This window comes from Sminthopsis crassicaudata, chromosome 4 (assembly GCF_048593235.1).
Source record: "Sminthopsis crassicaudata isolate SCR6 chromosome 4, ASM4859323v1, whole genome shotgun sequence".
In the NCBI taxonomy this organism is placed as follows: Eukaryota; Metazoa; Chordata; class Mammalia; order Dasyuromorphia; family Dasyuridae; genus Sminthopsis; species Sminthopsis crassicaudata.
The window spans coordinates 441432287-441449315 of NC_133620.1; the positions used below are offsets into that span (position 1 = coordinate 441432287).

The window sequence follows — 17029 nt, forward strand, 5'->3', positions numbered from 1 at the left end:
TGGTTTTGACTTTGATTTTGAGGCACAAGGAAGAATAGTTGTGCTAATGACAGAAATAGAGAGGTCAGGAAAGAAAGGCAAAGTGCTCCTCTACTTACTCAATCGATATATAAGTGTGAGGTATCAATAGGACTTGCAAGTACAATGAGTTGAGGACAGACCCAAGCACATAGTAATGCTGAAGAAATGCTTAACTGGCAGATCATATAGGCTGTTAGATAATAAGGAACTGGAGCTTGGGTAAAAGATCAAGCTAGAGAAGTGTCATCGGGATAACAAAAGTAATTGAAAGTAATGACAGATTCAGTTGGGGGAAGGGAAGTAGAAGCATAAGGCTGAGCCTCTCAGAGTATCATGTATTTAGGTTACGAAGAAACAAAAAAGAGCTGGAAATATGTAGATGATGTCTCAGGAGTGATTTTTTTCCAAGTTTTTCAAATGAGTCAAAAACTGCAAATGTCAATGACAATGAAAACTGAGAAAAGATGAATGCATTTGTCAAGGTGGGCACTGGTGAGTTTGAGAGTAGTTTTAGAAGAGGAGTATAAGTCAGATTTTGTAGAGTTAAGAAAAGGTTGTAAGAAAATGAGGGCAGCCAAATAGCAAAATGGATTGAGTGCCAGATGAGGTGTCAGGAAGGCCTGAGTTCACATACTGCATCAGATACTTATTAGCTGATTGACCCTAGAGAAGTCACTTAACCATTTCCCCATTTCCTGATATGTAAAATGAGCTGGGAAAAGAAATATTAAACAAATCCATATCTGTCAAGAAATCCCCATGGGGGTCAAAAAGGTAGACATGATTGAGCAATAAGAATATGGAGACAGTAAATATAAACTACTTTGACAGAAAACACATTCTTGTCCTCTCAGGGGTTCAATAATCTCTAAGATAATGCCTAAATCCACACATAGGACTCATCTCCACCTGGATATACTATTAGCATCTCAAATTCAGCACATTCAAAACAGAATCTCCCACTGTTAAGTCCACCTTATTACCATTTCTGTCCAATCACCCACATTTACAAGCTAGGAGTCAACCCTCCTCCTGAGGAGTCATCCTCCCTATAGTCAATTGATTCTACTTCTGTACCTTTCACACTTGTATGCTCTACATTCTCATTAACTCAGGTCCTCTTCAGTTACAGCCTGGACTCCCTCAACAGTTCATATATCCCCCAAAACTATCAAATAGGCAGGTCTCACCATGTCATCGGCCTGCCCAAGCAGCTTCAGTGGCTGACCACCTCTTTTGTTTGATATTTATAAAGCTCTTCACTTCAAGGGTTAATTTTTCATCATAAACCTAACACAATATGCTCCAAATTGGCCTATAGGCTGTTTCCTGTACATGATGTTCCTTTTTCTACTTCTGGATCTAAGATATTTTCCATGTCTAAAATGATCTTTTCTCATTCCTGCTGTGGGCTCAGCTCATACCACCTTATACAAAAGTTTTCCTAATTGCCCCAATAGTTGCTAGTATGCATTCCCCCCCAAAATTATATTACTACTTCCTATTTGCTCATCAATACACATTATTTTGCACAGTATTTCCCTCTAGAATGCATAAGCTCAAAAAGGAATAAACAGGTATGTAAGAGCATTGAGGAAAGGGATTGTTTCATGTCTGCCTTTGCATCTCCATCACATGTACAAAAAGAGGCCTTTTATTAAGTGTTAAGTGCTAGGTGAATCAACCTAGAATAAATAAGGAAATATTCAAAAGAATCAACAATCAAGCAGTAAATGAGCACTTGCTATAATCTTCACCCCCATCCCTCCATCACTGGCCTCCTTCCTGAAAGGAGAAGAGGGGAATTTCCACAAGAATAACATACAGGATAAACAAGGGATCCAGCTTTATTCACTGTCAATATCTGGGGAAGAAGTGTAACCCAACATAGAAAAAAATCCAGTGGGGAAAAAAAATCACACTGGAAAAAAGGACAAATCTGAGGAAGAAAGGGGTGCTTCAGGCCCAAGGGGCAACAGTTCCTCTGATTGGTCCAAAAGATAGGGAGAGTCTCAGAGGAGTGCAGTAGGTTGTAGGAAAATTTGGCTCTATTGAGGAAGAGGACCCCGAAGGGGACCACGAGGGGGTACTGGGGGACGGGGGGAGGGTCGGGGTGGCGGAAGGGGTCCTCTTTGGTATCCATAAGGTGGAGGTCGAGGGGGACCGCTGTATCCGTGGGGGGGCATTAATGGAGGAGGTCCTCGCATACCATGGGGAGGCATGGGGCCTGGGTGACCTAAGCGAAAAAAAGAAAGAGATGAGACATAAGACACAGAGAACATCTCCAAAGGAGGTACATGTACAAGCATTTGGGGGAAACGTGAGATACGGAAAAGTGAAGGGAGAGCAATAAATGGGGAGTAAAGGGCTTAAGAAAGAAGAAAGTACGAGAGAGGTAGGGGTCTACTCACCCATGGGAGATCCAAAAGGGGGTCCTCGGGGTGGCATTCCCATCGGCGGGGGGCCAGGATGAGGCATTCCTGGGGGAGGTCGCGGAGGAGGCTGTCCCCCCGAGCCTGGGGGCCCTGCATGGGGGTGACCCAAGCCATGGGGACCGTGGTGGGCTAGCTGCATCTGAGACATACCTACACAAAAGAGAGAAGCCATAAGAATAAAATGGAGGGGGGTGGGGGGAAGAAGAAACTGAAATGATAGAAAGGAGAAGAGGAAGAGAAAGCCAGGAGTCCAAAAGAAAAAGAAGCAGGTGGAAGGATGAGAGAAAGAGGGGGAAACAGCTGGCAGGAGACAGTCTTCCTCAAAGAGGAATCTAAAAGTTGATTTGTTAAAATATAAAAACCATTTCCTATTCTCGCAAGTTCTCCCCAGGGGATCAGAACTGGGAACTAGGGGAGGTTGAGAGGGACAAGAGGAGTCCAGGGTATGATTTATAGACCAAAAAAGAAAGAGAAGAAAGCAAGAAGCAGTTGCCCCTCCCCGTCATCCGGGCACAGAACACCTACCCGGATGAGGCATCCCGCCTGGTGGGAACGGGTGGGGATGGGAGTGTCCGTGTCCAGGATGTCCGGCCCCGGGGGTTCCTGCTGATGGAGGGCCGTGGGCTCCGGCCCCGGGAGGCATGGGAGGGGGCGGCATGGCTGGGGGGATTCCCGGAGGGAGGGCTCCAGGAGGCGGCACCGGAGGCGGGAATGAGCCGGGTGGGGGCATCCCTAGGACAGAATGGAGAAAGGGGAGACTCGTATGGACAAATAGCAGGTCCTCCGCACAAACTGCACGTGAGAAAGGAGGCAATTTAAACAGAGGCCTCCTGCAGGGCCTCTCCGAGAGACGCCCCCTCATCTGCTACCCTCCCCTCTGCAAACCCGCCTCACCTGGCGGAGGGAGCCCGGACCCCAGGGAAGACACCACAGGGTTGGGGGCCGAGGGCGGGGGCGGGGCATCGGCAAACAGCTGGTGGGGCCTGTCGGCCTGGGACAGCGGGTTCTGCGCGGCCAGAAGGCGCTCGGCCGCCGAGCCGTGGCGCTCGCCCTTAGAGTCCTTCTTGAAGGCGTAGGAGACGGTGATGGGCCGGTTGCACAGGTACTGGCCGTTCATGGCCTCGATGGCCGCGTCCGAGGCATCGAAGGAAGCGAAGTTGATGAAGGCGTAACCCTTGGAGTTGCCCGTGTCTGGGTCCCGCATGATCTTGGGGGTCTGCAAAATCACCCCGAAGGCGCTGAAGGTGTCGTAGAGCAGTTTCTCATCGATCTCGGGGTCGAGGTTTCCGATGAAAATGTTGGCCCCCACGTCCAGGTTCTTGTTGTGCGCTGAGGCTTTGTTTACGCGGATCGGCTTCCCGTACAGTTTGATCATGTTCATAATCTTAATGGCGTAGTCCGCATCCTCCTCGCTCAGGAACTCCACAAACCCATAGCCTGGGGAAGGGAGCGGACAGAGGGTCAGCCCCGCACCGACCGGCCCGCACCCGCAGGGAGGGCAAAGGCGGCTATCACCGGAGGGAGCGAGGCGGGCAAAGGGAAGGGCCCCCGGGTGGGCCCCGCCCGGGCTCCTAACCCTCGGGCGGCCACTGAGGGCCAGTGTCCCCCTCACCTTGGTGCTGCCCCGTGACCCGGTCCTTGGGCATGTGAGTGTTGACAACGGGCCCCGCCTGCAGGAAGAGCTCCCAGAGCAGCGGCTCGCTGACCTTCTCGTCCAGGCCCCCCACGTACACCGTGGCATCTGTGGAGGGAAAGGGGCGCGGCGGTGAATCGGGGCGAGGGGGCGCGCGGAAGGACGGAAGCGGGGGAAGTGGCCGAAAAGGGGGCGCGGCCGGTCCCGAGAAGCCGGTAGCGGTACCCGGTCAACGCCGGGCCGGCGAAAGAGCGGCCGTCGGACGTCAGGGACCAGGTCGTCCTCCGGGGCAGCAGCGAGCCTCGCGGGGCCTCCAGGTCGCCGCTCTGGAGGCCAGGGAAGCCCGAGGAGCCCTCCCCTCCCGCCCGCTGGGACTGCCCGGCCATGGGATCGCGGAGGCCGCCCGGGTCTTTCCGGCGCGGCGACGCCTCTTCCCCGGCCCCAACCCTCTAGACAAGCCGGGCTCAGGGCCGCGTAGGAGCGATTCCGGGCTTCCCGCCTCTTCAGCACTCACCCTGATTCCGTTCGGAGATGGGCCCCGCCGCCATACTGAATGTGCTCCCACCGTCTCCAAGCAGCGGGTCCGCTTCCTGAGCGTTTCCGCTTCCGGGGCAGCGGTAGGGGCGGGGCCGCCGGAGGAGGAGAGGCGACAGGCGCGGCGGCAGCCATCTTGAAAGCATCGGACGTGAGCAGCCATGTTGGCTGAGCTGGCTCGAGTCGCCTGAGGGAATGCTGGGAGTCCGTCACGTAGTGTCTGGGCGGAAGGGCCACCCTGAGGCCTCTTGCACGTGATTTGGGGAAGTGAATAAATAACGGCTCTCTTCCCACATTCCCATCCCAACCAGAAATAACAAGTCTAAACGTAGTAGAGCTTTATTTTTCAAAATTCCTAATCACATAATTTGACATTCTAACCTTCACAGTTTCACTTAGGTTTTCTTCCCTCCATTCCCTTAAATCAAGGTCAAACGTGATCGGGCCACAAAAGAAGCGGCTCATCGCTCACCCGCACGAAAGGCGCTTTTTTGCCCTAACGTGGCGGTGCCGAATCGTTGCCATAGCAACGGGGGCATTCCCCAACCCGGGGCTAGTAAGGATGATTCCCAGAAGCAGAGCTGAGGAGTGGGGGATGTGAGTTCAGTGAGGCGGAAAGGGCCCTCAAGTTGGCAGCTTTGCAGAACCCCGCGGCTTCCGAGCTGCTGCTGCTGCAGTCCCTACGCCTTGCCTCGGGGGACCACTTCAGCTCCCACTGCCCCTTTATCCTTCCACGCCGAGCCGAAGCCCCCCGGGCTCCCGATCCATCACCATCCGTTACTATTAGCTGGGCTCTCCACCAGCCCCTCCCCCATGACCTGGCCAGCATTCAGAACGCCCACTGTGGAGACGCGCCGAGGGGAGCCCCGGGCCTCCACCTCGGGAACGACGTCGAGCGGCCCGGCCCTGTGGTCCGGCCCAGGTCCTGCGGGGTCCTTTAAGGCAATAAGGGGGATTCTGCAGCGCTTCCCGAGGCAGGAGGAACTGCGCCTCAGACCCTCACTAGGTGACCAAAAACTCTCCCAGAGAGCTCGGTGCCTCAGTTTCCTCAACTGTAAAATGGGGATTTTAACAGCCCCTTAGTTAATAGGGAGACAACATGCAGACAATTATGTGCAAAGAGCATGGTGTCTGAAGGAGAGCACAGAGATTAATCACCGGGAAAAAGCCTTGAAGAAGAGACACTTTTAGCTGAAAACAAACTATTCCGTTAGAAATCTGGTGTGATCCCTTCAAGTTCCCAAACGTGTGTCACACATTACATCTGCAACAAAGCAAACGACACAAACTGGGATTGGAGTGTAGACGACTCCTTGTTACCATTCCAGAACCTAGCTGTTGTACTTGTTATCCTCGATTAAAGGGATCCCGTGAGCTTCTGAACCTTGCAGGAGGCTCAGGTTGGAGCCGCCAAGAACTCAGATCTTTGGTCCCACCACAGTATTTCCTGAGAAGACCCTGCACTAAATTTGCACAGGGTCCCACCTGTAATTGGGACGGACCATAATTCATTTTCCCTGGAATTGGTACTGGGTGTTGGGTAATGCATTGTCAGTGAGTTGCACGAAGATGTCTGGAACCACGTATTTCCACAGTGCAAGATTTTCTGTCGCCATTTTCCCAATTTGATCCCACAAAATAAAAACATTATACAAGAAGCTTATATAGATACTGTTCATTGGTAGTTTCTGTAAATAGAATATCACTAAAAAGAGGGTGGACGCACATATTTCCACAGTGCAAGATTTTTATGTCTCCATTTCCCAGCTTCATCCTAGCACTTATGCCCACATATTCCCACAAAATAAAAAAACATATACAGGAAGCTTGTTCATTGATAGTTTCTGCATGAGGAGGTGGTAGAGTGTCTCCTAATCTCACCCAAAGGCTATAAAAAGCTGGGCTTAGATACGAAAGACCCAGTTTTCAAATCTGGCCTCCAACTCTTACCATCTATCTGTGTGACCGTGGGGAAAGCCATTTAAATTCTGTTTCCTCAACTGTAAAATTGGGATAAAAATAGCATCTACTGTGAGAATCAAATAAGTCATCTTTGAGGAAAGCATTCAGCCCAGTGCCTAGCACATAGTAAGAGCTATTCCCTTTCTTTCTCTCCCATTTTATTTTCATGAAAAAGTATAAAAAGAAGAACTAGAAATTAAGAATTAGAGAGGCAAGGCAGAAGGAAGATTAGGAGCAAATCTGTGAGGCCACATTGGTGAGAGTCACAACCAACATCGTCACTTCAAATACTGTACAATTGTAAACCTACAAAGGACGGAATGGTCCTGGAGAAGAGAGCAAATGAATCCCCTAAATACAAAGAGAATTACACAAAAAGGATTTTTCAGGCACAAAACAGTCTCTGGGGAATTGGAAGGAGGAGCACTTGTCAGTGTTGGGGCTACAGTATTCCAGACCTGGAAATAGCCTCAAATGAATTCTAATACATACATACACACACATACCATTCCAAATGTTTTTGTGCAGCTTTAAGGTGTCAAAGCTTAAAGTAGACTTTAGGGACATCCTGTACATATATTATTTTACAGATAAAGAAAACGAGATTAAAAAAGTGATTTGTACACGACAAGAATACCCAGTTCTCTTGAGCCCCAGTCCTACGCTCTTCCCAATGCACCAAACAGCCAGCTAGCCCATTTTAGAATAAGACTAGATCTCTAAGGCCTTTTCCAGATCAAAATCTGGTCCTATGTTTATAAGCTGGGAGGAGGGCCAGAACAGAAGGTTAAATCCTATTAAGCTTGTTGGTGATTGGGGAAATTAGAAGGATGGAGGTTAAGGCAAAGGGAAGCTCTGGCAGATCAAGGAAACCTAGAAGCATAAAGAGGGTCAGACATCTCATCAGGAGACAGATAGTGGGGTGTCTGGGTCTCTGGTCACCACCTGAGCCCCAGGTGATGCTCCTGATGACCACGTCCTCAGCAGCTGCTGGAGCTGGGCTAGCTCATCCAAGAGTCCAGAGATTGTCGGGGCTGACATACCTGTCTGAGGAAGAGACCAGAACAAAAAGAGATGTCACTGCAGATCCACGTAGCCATCCCATTCACCCTGTGCCTTCACTGTTTCTAGTATTTCCTCAAACCCTCAAGCAGTTCCAGTTTTTGCCAGACTGTTCCAGCATTATAACAATCTTACATCCCATCCTTGTGTCTCTGAATAAGATTCTTGAAAGGATGCTTCATTTTTTTTTTTTTTTTTTTTTTTTTTTTTTTTTGCATTTGTCTCCCCTGTGCCTGGCACTTACAAAGGACTTAATATAAATGCTTGTTGATTGATGTCTTGACCCTCTCACCCTGCCAGATTTCCTTCTTTTGGCTTCTACTTGCTACTCCACGTTCCTGCCTTTGGGAAGCTATGAAGTAGTACCTGGACCTCAGGCCGTCCCCTCAGGTAGCATCGTTTCCAGAGTCTGATCTGAGGTCCTAGGAATCCAGGCAACAGAAGTCCCGGAGGCAAAGGGGAGGGCCCCCAGTGAGGAGGGAGTCCCCACTCCTGGTCAGCCAGGCTCTCAGAGGATGGATTGTGTCGGAGGAGCCATCGGGATGAGGACATCATTGAGGAAAAACCATCCCGCCAGGGAGAGAGCTGGTTCAATGGGGTCAGAGTTCCCCGAGAGAAGAGCAGGATGGATCGTGGAGGGCTAGGAGTCGCTGGAGTTGGCTGTAAGGAAGTGGGAAGTCGGCTCACTACCAAACAATGCAGTTCTTGTAGATCTCAGCATCCCCCTGTGACTTCCCCCTCCCTCCCCATGCATTAAGATTCAGACTTCAGAAGGACAAATGGAGAGAATATTGATTTAGGATATACCCCAAAATAATATATATATCTGTGATATATAACATTATGGTAATATACTAAGAAAAATATTTTATACCCAGGCTTTATGGACTGGGTGGGAAGAAGACAACTAAATTGCCTTTTATCTCCTAGAATTCCAGACTCCTGGGGGATATATGAGGCCATGAGAGTCACACTTTTTTCAGTGTACCATTTCTTTCCCACCTTCCTAATTCTCTCTCCTCCTTTACAATTAAGCTCACCTCTTCTCTAGGAGGAGAGGAATCTGAGCAATGTTGTGGTTCATAACACGGGTTATAGAACTGAACTATTTGCTGATGACTATATCGAAGACCCCAGTCCCAGACAGTCAGGGGTCTGGAGATGAGATCTCCAACTGGAGACTGAGGGGATCCTGGTGTGTACACCTGTGTATAGGAATTGAACTCCTATAAGGAAAAAAAAAAAAAAAAAAAGATTATTAGGACTCAGATACTTTTCATCCTCCTCTCAGAGCAGAAGGGAGTATTATAAACAACACCTGCCCACTCACACATACATCATCACTACCATCCCCCCCCAAAATCAAAAGTCTTGGAATTTCAGTGGCTAGAAGGTTCTGACAATGATCATGCATCCTCTCTTACTTCCTATCTTCCTCCCAGCTTCTTAGCACCCAGCAGAAAAAGTTCATGATTAAAAGCCAGTGAGAGAGAATCACTAACCTGTCCATTATGCTTTGCCCGTTCCCAGGGGGTGTCTCTCAGGAAGGTGGGAGTGTCAGGAACCCTGACACTATCATGAAGGGCCAGGAGGAAGAACTCGGAAAATTCAAACTCTGCTGGAAACTGATGGACTAGTTGCCAAAGGCAGTCAAGGAAAAGAAGGAACACTGGGGCCTGGAGTTGGGAATTTGAAAGCCATCATTAGATACTGCTGATTGTTGTGATTCGGGAGCCACCTGCCAGTGGCTGCTGGAGGTCTAACTCAGACCTGTAAAATGGATCTCTTCATGTGAGAGGAGAATGATGATACAAAGAGACAGAGGCAGTTGCTGTTCTCTGACCTCTCTCCTTTTCCTTCTTGCCTCCAATTTATTTCATTCCCAATCCACAACATCTGCAACAGTAAAGGCTTCTTTGCAATTCCTTCAGATGTTATGATTCACAGCTATGGAGGCTCTCAGAGAACTGACCTGCCCCTTCACTTAGGCATGGTCCTTAACAGTTGATGAGGATTTAAAAATAAAGAGAAATTTCAAGGGAAGAAAGGTTTGAGACAGTTGGAAACAAAGTGTTGTAGGCCTCTGAGACACTAGACATGTTCTTACCTGCTCCTATTTAATACTCCTCCAAAGCCCTCTACCCTCTACACACAATCTGCTAATCTCTGCAGACTATCCAAATAAACTTTACCATCCCTCCTCACCTTCTCAATATCACCACCCAATAACCTTCTCACCTCCTCACTTTCCCCAGACCCTCCCAGACGGGTCAGGAAGGGATGTCCGGCTGCCACCCACTCTCGCTGTATAATGGTCTGGAGGCCATGCAGAGTCCGAGCTCCGGGGGCTGAGAGCAGCTGGACAAGTGAAGAGAGGAGGCCATTGAGGTCACGGTCACCTTGTTCTGGGAGGTAAAAAGGGAGATATAGTAAATAGGGATCAAGAGTCCAGGTTAAAAAGAATAGTAAGAAAAAGCACTGTGATGTTGAAAGGGAGCAGATGCAAGTGAAAGGGGTGAGGAGGAAGGAGAAAAACAAATCAGGATAAAAGGAAGAGACATAGAAAAAGGTGAGGTAAAGAATGAGTAAGCTTGAGAGAGAATTTCAATTCTTCTTCCCGCTTTTTCTATTGAACTTCTTCATCCCCAACTGAGATTGATGCAAAAGGGATAAGAGAGCCCAAGAATAATTTCTAAATTGTTGCACAGAAAAGACCTGGACATGGGAGAGAGCAAATGCACTTCTCTGTCACCTTCCCTGAAAAGACTCCAATCTTATGGCCTGAGACACAGAAGCAGAGGAAGAAGAGCAGGGATAATCCAAGAATTTACCTTGAAGAACTACAGATCGGACCCTGGAGGTCACTAGCACCGAAATGTCACTGGCCTTTCGGAGACAGGACCTGATAAGAAGAGGGGGTGGTAAAGGGGTTAGGAAAGCCATTTGCTGATCATCATGGTAAAGGTGGAAAGCTGGGTTTAGCATCCTTTTTCTGGCATCAAAACAAAAGTGTAGCTACTCCCAGCAGAAACAAGTAGCTAAGTCTGGAGGAGTTAATGGAAGACCACGGAAGGGGTCCAGGTTAACGGAAGGTTGGAGCAAGGCAGGCAAGTTGGCAGACCATAGGAAGGGGGTGATCACCTGACATGGTCCAGCCATCTCGTTCCCTCCAAAGCTGAAAGCCATTTTTCCTCAGCTGCATCTGGTTGAGAAAAAAGAAAGGAATAGGGAAGGTGAGAAAAGTTGAGGATTGGGGATTCAAGGCACAGGAAATGAGGTCCAACTGGTTAAGAAAAATAGCGTCAATGATCAGAGTCAGAATTAATGGGTCTTCAGGATCCCATCGAAGGGAACCCATCTTTTTAAAAGTATGAAAGGTCGATGGATCAGTGGGATAATGGTAACTTCCTCAGAGGAGGCAAAAGAATCAGTAGGTCTGGGGTCATGAGTTAGAAGTCAACCTCACCAGGTAGGCAGAGGGCCCGAAGCCTCAAGTGGGCAAGCTGGATATCTGCAAGGCTGGGAAGCTCATCCACAGTATCTACCAGGACAATATCCGAATGCCCAGCCTGGAGTAGTAACTCCACTGCCCTTTGGGTACAAAGAAGAAAGTGGAGAAGGAAGGAGTATGAGGAACTCTGAGTGTCCTGACTCCCACCCCATTCCTCTCCACCAACTTCTCCTTTACCTGATATCCTCTCTGTTAGGATCACTGGCTTCATAAAAGCCACCAGAGCGGAGAAGGTCACTGCCTCCAGGATGGTGCCAGGAAAGGCGCTGCAAATGGGGGGGGGGCGGGGAACAGCATCTTCAAACAGATCATTAGGGCAAGAGATCCTCCTTCCCTCTCTTCCCACTGGTCCCAGGGAGCCCCAAACCCACTACCCTGACCCTGACCCCCCACACTGACCGGTCCACGGCCATGATGGAAGTGACCAAATGCCTTTCTGACTTCACTGTCCAGTGTCCGTCTAGGGACCCAGAAGTAACGAGGGAGACTGTGGAGTTGAAGGTGATATCACTGCTTGGCTCAATGACCTCATCGTTTGGCGATGACGTTATAATTTGAGGGGGAAGGTAATCCTAGTGGGGTCTCGGAGTCTCGGGTTCAGGGGGATGAGGGTAAGGGAGCTGACATGAAGATATCTCCAGGAGGCAGGCTGAATGCTTAGCCTTGTAAGGACTGACTGAGCATATGGAAGTGATGGATTCACCTGGTGGATACATCGAACCTCTCATTTACTGTGCTGACCCTCCAGCCTCTAGCCCCCTGCTTCCTCCGTTCAGCCTCCCAGTCCTCACGAGTGTCTAAGAGGGGAACAGGTGGCTCCTTGGGACCCAGGCCACAACCTGGAGAAAGGGAGAAAGAGAAGTACCAGTCAGCTCACCCTCTGTCTCCAACCAGACCGAGGCCTCTCTCTTCCTGCTTCCTCCCACTTCTTACCTTTCCTCTGTCCCACCCCAAAATCACTCTCCACCCCCCTCCCCACTACCCCAAAAAGATCTTCCACTCACCAGCTTTGCTCAAAGTCATTCCTTTATACTGTTGGACTTGTCTGTTCTGGGCTCTAGCCTGGATAATCGCCATGGCCACCTGTGGAAGAAATGGCCATCTCAGCCCTTGGGCTCAGACCAGAAAGGTGAATAGAAGGCAAGTCATCAGAATTCAAACAACAGTCTCTATAGAACTGTGAACTCCTAAGTTATAGAAAGAAGAGTTACAAAATAACATAAAAAGAGATTAAGAAACTCTGGTCTACATTATAGTTAAAAGAAATCCTCATTAGGGATCAAATGGGATAACATATAGAATACCTTGCAAACCATAAAGCAATATGTAAATATGGCTATTTTGATAATAACAATAATAATCAATTAATTATTATCCCAAAGGAAATGTATGGAGTTGCCTGGTAAAGGGAGTACATCTCCAGATGGAAAGAAGGAAGGAATGTGACATGTGGCTGGGGGCGGGGGAAGGAGATAGGGGTATCTTACCCTAAAGGCAAGGGGCTCCAGCCCCCCATCTCCAAAGCCAACTCTTAAAAGCCGGAAATCTCGTCCATGAATTAGAATTTCATCGGGCATGAACTTGAGCAGAGACCCTGGACGAAGGATCTGGGGCTTGCCTAGGCCACTTACTGAGGTAAAAGGTTAAGGGTCAGAAAATAGTAAAACACAGAAACTTGGGATAGGGCCCCCTCTCCCAGGGGGAACTCTTCCAGTCCATGCATCTTCTTCATACCCCAGGAGGCTGGAGAAAATGGCTTTCCCACACCTTTAGCTGCACCCTCTCACCCAGTTTCTAAAAAGGGTCCACTCTTTTCAATTACCAGCTTCCAATCGTCCAATATTACTGAGAGCAAAATCATAGTCACTGCTCAATATAGAATCCTAGAAAAGAATAAAGCAGAGGAACTGTTAAAAAACAAACAAACAAACAAACCATTTTTCTGAATTTTGACTCCTCTCCCACTTCTAAATTTCTGATCCTATGGTTTTCCTCAGAAACTCTCCCATGCCAAGGCAGTTCAGGTTCTCCCCAAAAGACTCCTTGAAAATTATTCAAGCAAGAGCAGCCTGTGGGAAAGGTTCTTACCCCATGATCTGCTTAACAGCCTTTATTAACTCTTGCCTCCCCTTTCTACTTTATCCCACCTATCTCCTATAATTTTCTTTGCTCCTCACCTGCCGCCCTTGCCATCCCTGAGGGCGGAACAATAATCTTAGGTTGGTACATATCAGGGTTCCAGGTATTTCAGGTTCCAGTCCCCTTCTCACTCCTGGTGCCCAGGCCAAGACCTTTTCCCCTTATCAGGAAGAGAAAGAATGGGGAAGATGAGTCATGTGGGGAAAATTATTCTCAACAAACTTCCTTCCCACTATTCTAAACACACCTTTTCACCCTTCTTCCCTCCACAAGAACAAAAAGGAGGCTGAGAGAATACAATTTTTTCCCTGACCCTGAAGTCTGAGGAAAGAAGAAACCAGGGGGGTCAGAGGAAAGGGCTTCACTTTATCCATGCCCCTTTTAGGAAAATAAGAGAGCCTGATGTTCAAGCTTACAGTTAACTGCAGAGAGAAGGGGATGGTTTGTGAGGGAGAGCAAGGTTTATCCTGCTGGGATTCATCAATGGGCTGAAGCCCCGGGAGAAGAAGGTCAGGGAAGACTGAGGTTTGAAGACATTCCCTACAATCAAGGGGACCGGAAGGTAGTCAGTACCTGGAAGGCATCGGAGAGCTGGACATGGGGGATTTCTTGACTGTTCCGCCCCACTCACCTGCACGGACTTTGGGTATGAGAGCTGAAAAAAGTTCATTTCAGTTAATTCCAGATCTTACCCTCCCCCTCCCTCCATGTCCCTGGTCTTTCAAGTTGGGGAGTCAGTTTGGGACAGCATGCACCAGATCTAGGAGGAACGGTAGGATAGCCAGATCTTTTCCAAACCAATATTCAAATATTCTAGGGAAACTGAGGTCTGGATATGATATGGGCGGACAGGTCTGGGGTGGGGCAGCATAAGGGGAAGAACTGGTTAATGGATAATGAAAGAGTGAACTTGAGACCCAGAAGAAACACAGACAGCAGCACATAGAACGAACTTATCCTGAAGTCAGCTCCACCCTCTGTTTCACAGCTCCCACCCCAACCTCCCTGCCACCCCCCACCCAAGTTCCCCTTCCTCTTACCCCCAACTCTGGCTCCTTCTGCGGTGGAATGTTGAAACTCCGGCCCCGGCCCCCCCACCACATCTCCCTGGCTCCATTCAGGGGAACTGAGGGATGGGAAGGGGGGTGATGATGTAGAGAGACTCAGGGAAGTCTTGGCCCAACTGGGAGTAGGTTGAGTTCTAAGGAAGGAAAGAGATGGAGACTGAGGGTGAGGAGTGGGCAAAGCAAAAAAGAGGATTTGGACAGTTCTTTTTTGGGGCGGGGGAGAGAGCTAGCTTTGGTTGGGGGGCAACTCAGGGTCCTCTGGAAACTTCAGACTATTCCGGAGATTGGGGGGGGGTGAGGGTGGAAATAAGATGCCCTGCCCCTTAAAGGGGAATACACACTATTTGAGGAGAGTTTGGAGAAGGGTTTTACGAGAGTAGGTTGGAAAAGTAAATTTGGAAGTGTGCAGGAGTCTGTGAGAAGAGTTCTCCACTTGCTTTTCTTCCCACTGAGGAGCCTTGAGGGAAACCAGACAATACCAGACAACGAAAAAGAATTAGATGAATGCTTATAATTTAGGTCAAGGGGAAGCTGTCTAAATCTGGGTTTCTTCTTGAAGTACAATTAGTTTTGCGTGTCTGTGTGTGTACCCCCATGTGCTGAAGTATTCACTTTTTATGAAAAGAAAAATAGGGCATCACTCCTTCTCTCAAAACAGACAGAAGTTGCTATGGGTAGGGGAAAAAGCATGGGCTTCTGGGGATTTCTCATCAGGCTCAGGTACATAAGGATGGAATATCGAGAGGCTAGGCAGAGTGAAAAAAAAAGCATATACCCCAACTCTGTGTTGTTGTAGGAGGAGGTAAGGACTGAGCCAAGGAAATAAAACACAAACTCACGTGTGGGACAGACTGTTCCTCCCCCTGGAGCTTCCTTTCCAGTATTCTGCAACCAATTAGGAACCAAAGCAACCTTTAGACACCTCCCCCTTCCCCCCTCCTACCTGCTGTACATTGGATACCCCCACAATCAATGATTCATGTTCTGGGCAGAGTGGGCTGGGGGCCAGGAAAGCTCTCCATACAACAGTCCCTTGGGACAGGCTCTGGGGTGGGGAGTTAGGGGGACTGGAAGTCGCTGGAGAAAAATGGGCACAAGACGAATGTAAAAATAAGATGCAAAATGAAATTTAAATGAGTGGCTACTTTATTTTGAGTGCCTAGAAACAATTAAGCTAAAGTGGGAAAAGGGAATTCTGGGACCCCAGGTTTTTCCAAGCCACCTCACCCCTCCTACTCCCTTCTTCCCCTCCCCTTTTCTCGCTTCCATCTTAAATGTTTTCTCTACCTTGGCTGCAGTTGTGGAAATCCTGAAGCTATTATGGAGCCTGAGACAAGAACCCAGTCTGGTATTGTGTCCACACCTCCAGTTCTGGCTGGGCATTTACCACACAAATCTTGGGGGAAGTGGGGCAGTGAGGAAAGGTTTTTCCAAGGTGATCAATGAAGTACCACCAAATGCCTGAGCATCTCTTGCCTCCCACACTGAAAATGCTCACAGCACCCTTTCATCCTCTCAGGACTCTCCCTTTCCCTGAATGTCTCACATCTATGAGGAGGAGGGAGGAGCCACTTAAGGGAGAGAGGAGAAAATAGGAAGACCAAGGCATTCATGATGGAGGGGAAAAGGGGGCAAAACAATACGATGAGCTTTGGGCCAAAAATGGAAAGAACACAAACCAGGGAGCAGCGAACAGCAGGCTGAGCCTGGCGATTTTTACTCCTGGTTGTTGGAACCCTCAGGACCTGCTCCCCTCCACAGCCCTCCAGCCCCCCACCTACCACCACTTTGCCCGATCCTTCTCGGGCCACATCTGAGCAGAGAAGCGGGGAGGAGGAGGGCGAAGGGGGTGGAGCTCAGTGAGTCAGTTGATGAGTCACAGACCCAAATATAAGCACAGAAACAAGGCCACAGACCTGCCCACCCCCTTCTACCCCATCGGCCAGTGACTGTGCTCTCTCTTCTCTTTTTGGACACCATCCCCCTTTCCTCCCTCAATGCCCAGAAGAGTAGGAATGGAAGGGAAGCAAGAGGACACTAAACGGGGAGATTAGAGCATGGAATTATTGAGCCAAAGTCACGACCTTGGGCTTTAAGTAATAGTCCTTTCTCCGTCTGAAAAGTGGAGATTGCTGGGCCAGGATGACTCACTTGACTGCAGGGAAAGGCAGGAAAAAATACCATGAAGAAAGTGGCTTGAGGAAAAAGCAGCAAGCTGCCCAGCGAAGGTCATGACTCAGCTGTGTGTATGTGGTGAAAAGGAAGGGGGACACCTCCCCTAATGTCAAATAGCAGTATTCAGCTTCCCACTCTTCTACCTGGCTCAAACCTAGCTTCCCTTCTTTCTGGGAGAGAATGACCCGAAGAGAATATGGAACTCTGCCTCTATTACAGCCAAACCCTACCTGGGGAGCTCTTACAACCAAATATATTCCTTATTTTGAAGTAGGGCGACCTTATCCACCCCTCTTGGTCAAGCACATCTTCCACGGTTGTTTCGAGGAGGGGAGGGGGTGCCTCTGTAACCCCATCCTCAAATTTGAGGCTTGGCTGATTGCATAAATTAAGAAGTGACTTACTCAAGACTATTTCTTGGGTATTTATCAGTTGTTGGGAGGTTGAAGTTGAAAAGTTTACTGGTAACTTGCAGAGTAAACACATGATC

General features: G+C 48.9%; 2 protein-coding genes across 3 annotated transcripts; both read right to left on the reverse strand.

Moving 5' to 3' along the window:
- Positions 1 to 1850: 1850 nt before the first annotated feature.
- Positions 1851 to 4710, reverse strand: SF3B4 (splicing factor 3b subunit 4). Its single transcript, XM_074263357.1, has 6 exons — positions 4604 to 4710; positions 4069 to 4197; positions 3351 to 3893; positions 2982 to 3188; positions 2433 to 2606; positions 1851 to 2257 (listed from the first exon to the last, which is right to left on the reverse strand). Exons 1-6 carry the CDS (start codon positions 4635 to 4637, stop codon positions 2070 to 2072), a joined length of 1275 nt encoding a protein of 424 aa, XP_074119458.1. The 5' UTR covers positions 4638 to 4710; the 3' UTR covers positions 1851 to 2069.
- Positions 4711 to 6726: 2016 nt separating this feature from the next.
- MTMR11 (myotubularin related protein 11) lies at positions 6727 to 14534 on the reverse strand. Of its 2 annotated transcripts, XM_074263355.1 has the most exons (17): positions 14338 to 14534; positions 13871 to 13952; positions 13336 to 13457; positions 12981 to 13041; positions 12646 to 12788; positions 12163 to 12241; positions 11862 to 11997; positions 11558 to 11645; positions 11336 to 11424; positions 11114 to 11238; positions 10789 to 10849; positions 10479 to 10549; positions 9886 to 10052; positions 9150 to 9323; positions 8688 to 8873; positions 8014 to 8307; positions 6727 to 7632 (listed from the first exon to the last, which is right to left on the reverse strand). In XM_074263355.1, exons 1-17 carry the CDS (start codon positions 14398 to 14400, stop codon positions 7489 to 7491), a joined length of 2085 nt encoding a protein of 694 aa, XP_074119456.1. In that variant the 5' UTR covers positions 14401 to 14534; the 3' UTR covers positions 6727 to 7488. The 2 variants fall into 2 exon arrangements, with proteins under 2 accessions (XP_074119456.1, XP_074119457.1); XM_074263356.1 differs by lacking the exon at positions 14338 to 14534 and having other exon boundaries at positions 12646 to 12752; positions 13871 to 14112.
- Between the last annotated feature and the right edge of the window lie 2495 nt (positions 14535 to 17029).

Bases quoted from the DNA above. Each gene is read 5' to 3' on its own strand.
- MTMR11 (XM_074263355.1), bottom strand. From the start codon at position 14,400: ATGTGGTGGGGGGGCCGGGGCCGGAGTTTCAACATTCCACCGCAGAAG. The intron at 13,953-14,337 runs GTAAGAGGAAGG...AACTTTTTTCAG, and splicing joins AGAAGGAGCCAGAGTTGGGG to CTCTCATACCCAAAGTCCGT. The intron at 11,998-12,162 runs GTGAGTGGAAGA...CCCTTTCTCCAG, and splicing joins AATGACTTTGAGCAAAGCTG to GTTGTGGCCTGGGTCCCAAG.
- SF3B4 (XM_074263357.1), bottom strand. From the start codon at position 4,637: ATGGCGGCGGGGCCCATCTCCGAACGGAATCAGG. The intron at 2,607-2,981 runs GTAGGTGTTCTG...TCTTTTGTGTAG, and splicing joins AGGCGGGATGCCTCATCCGG to GTATGTCTCAGATGCAGCTA. The intron at 2,258-2,432 runs GTGAGTAGACCC...TTTTTCGCTTAG, and splicing joins CCCTTTTGGATCTCCCATGG to GTCACCCAGGCCCCATGCCT.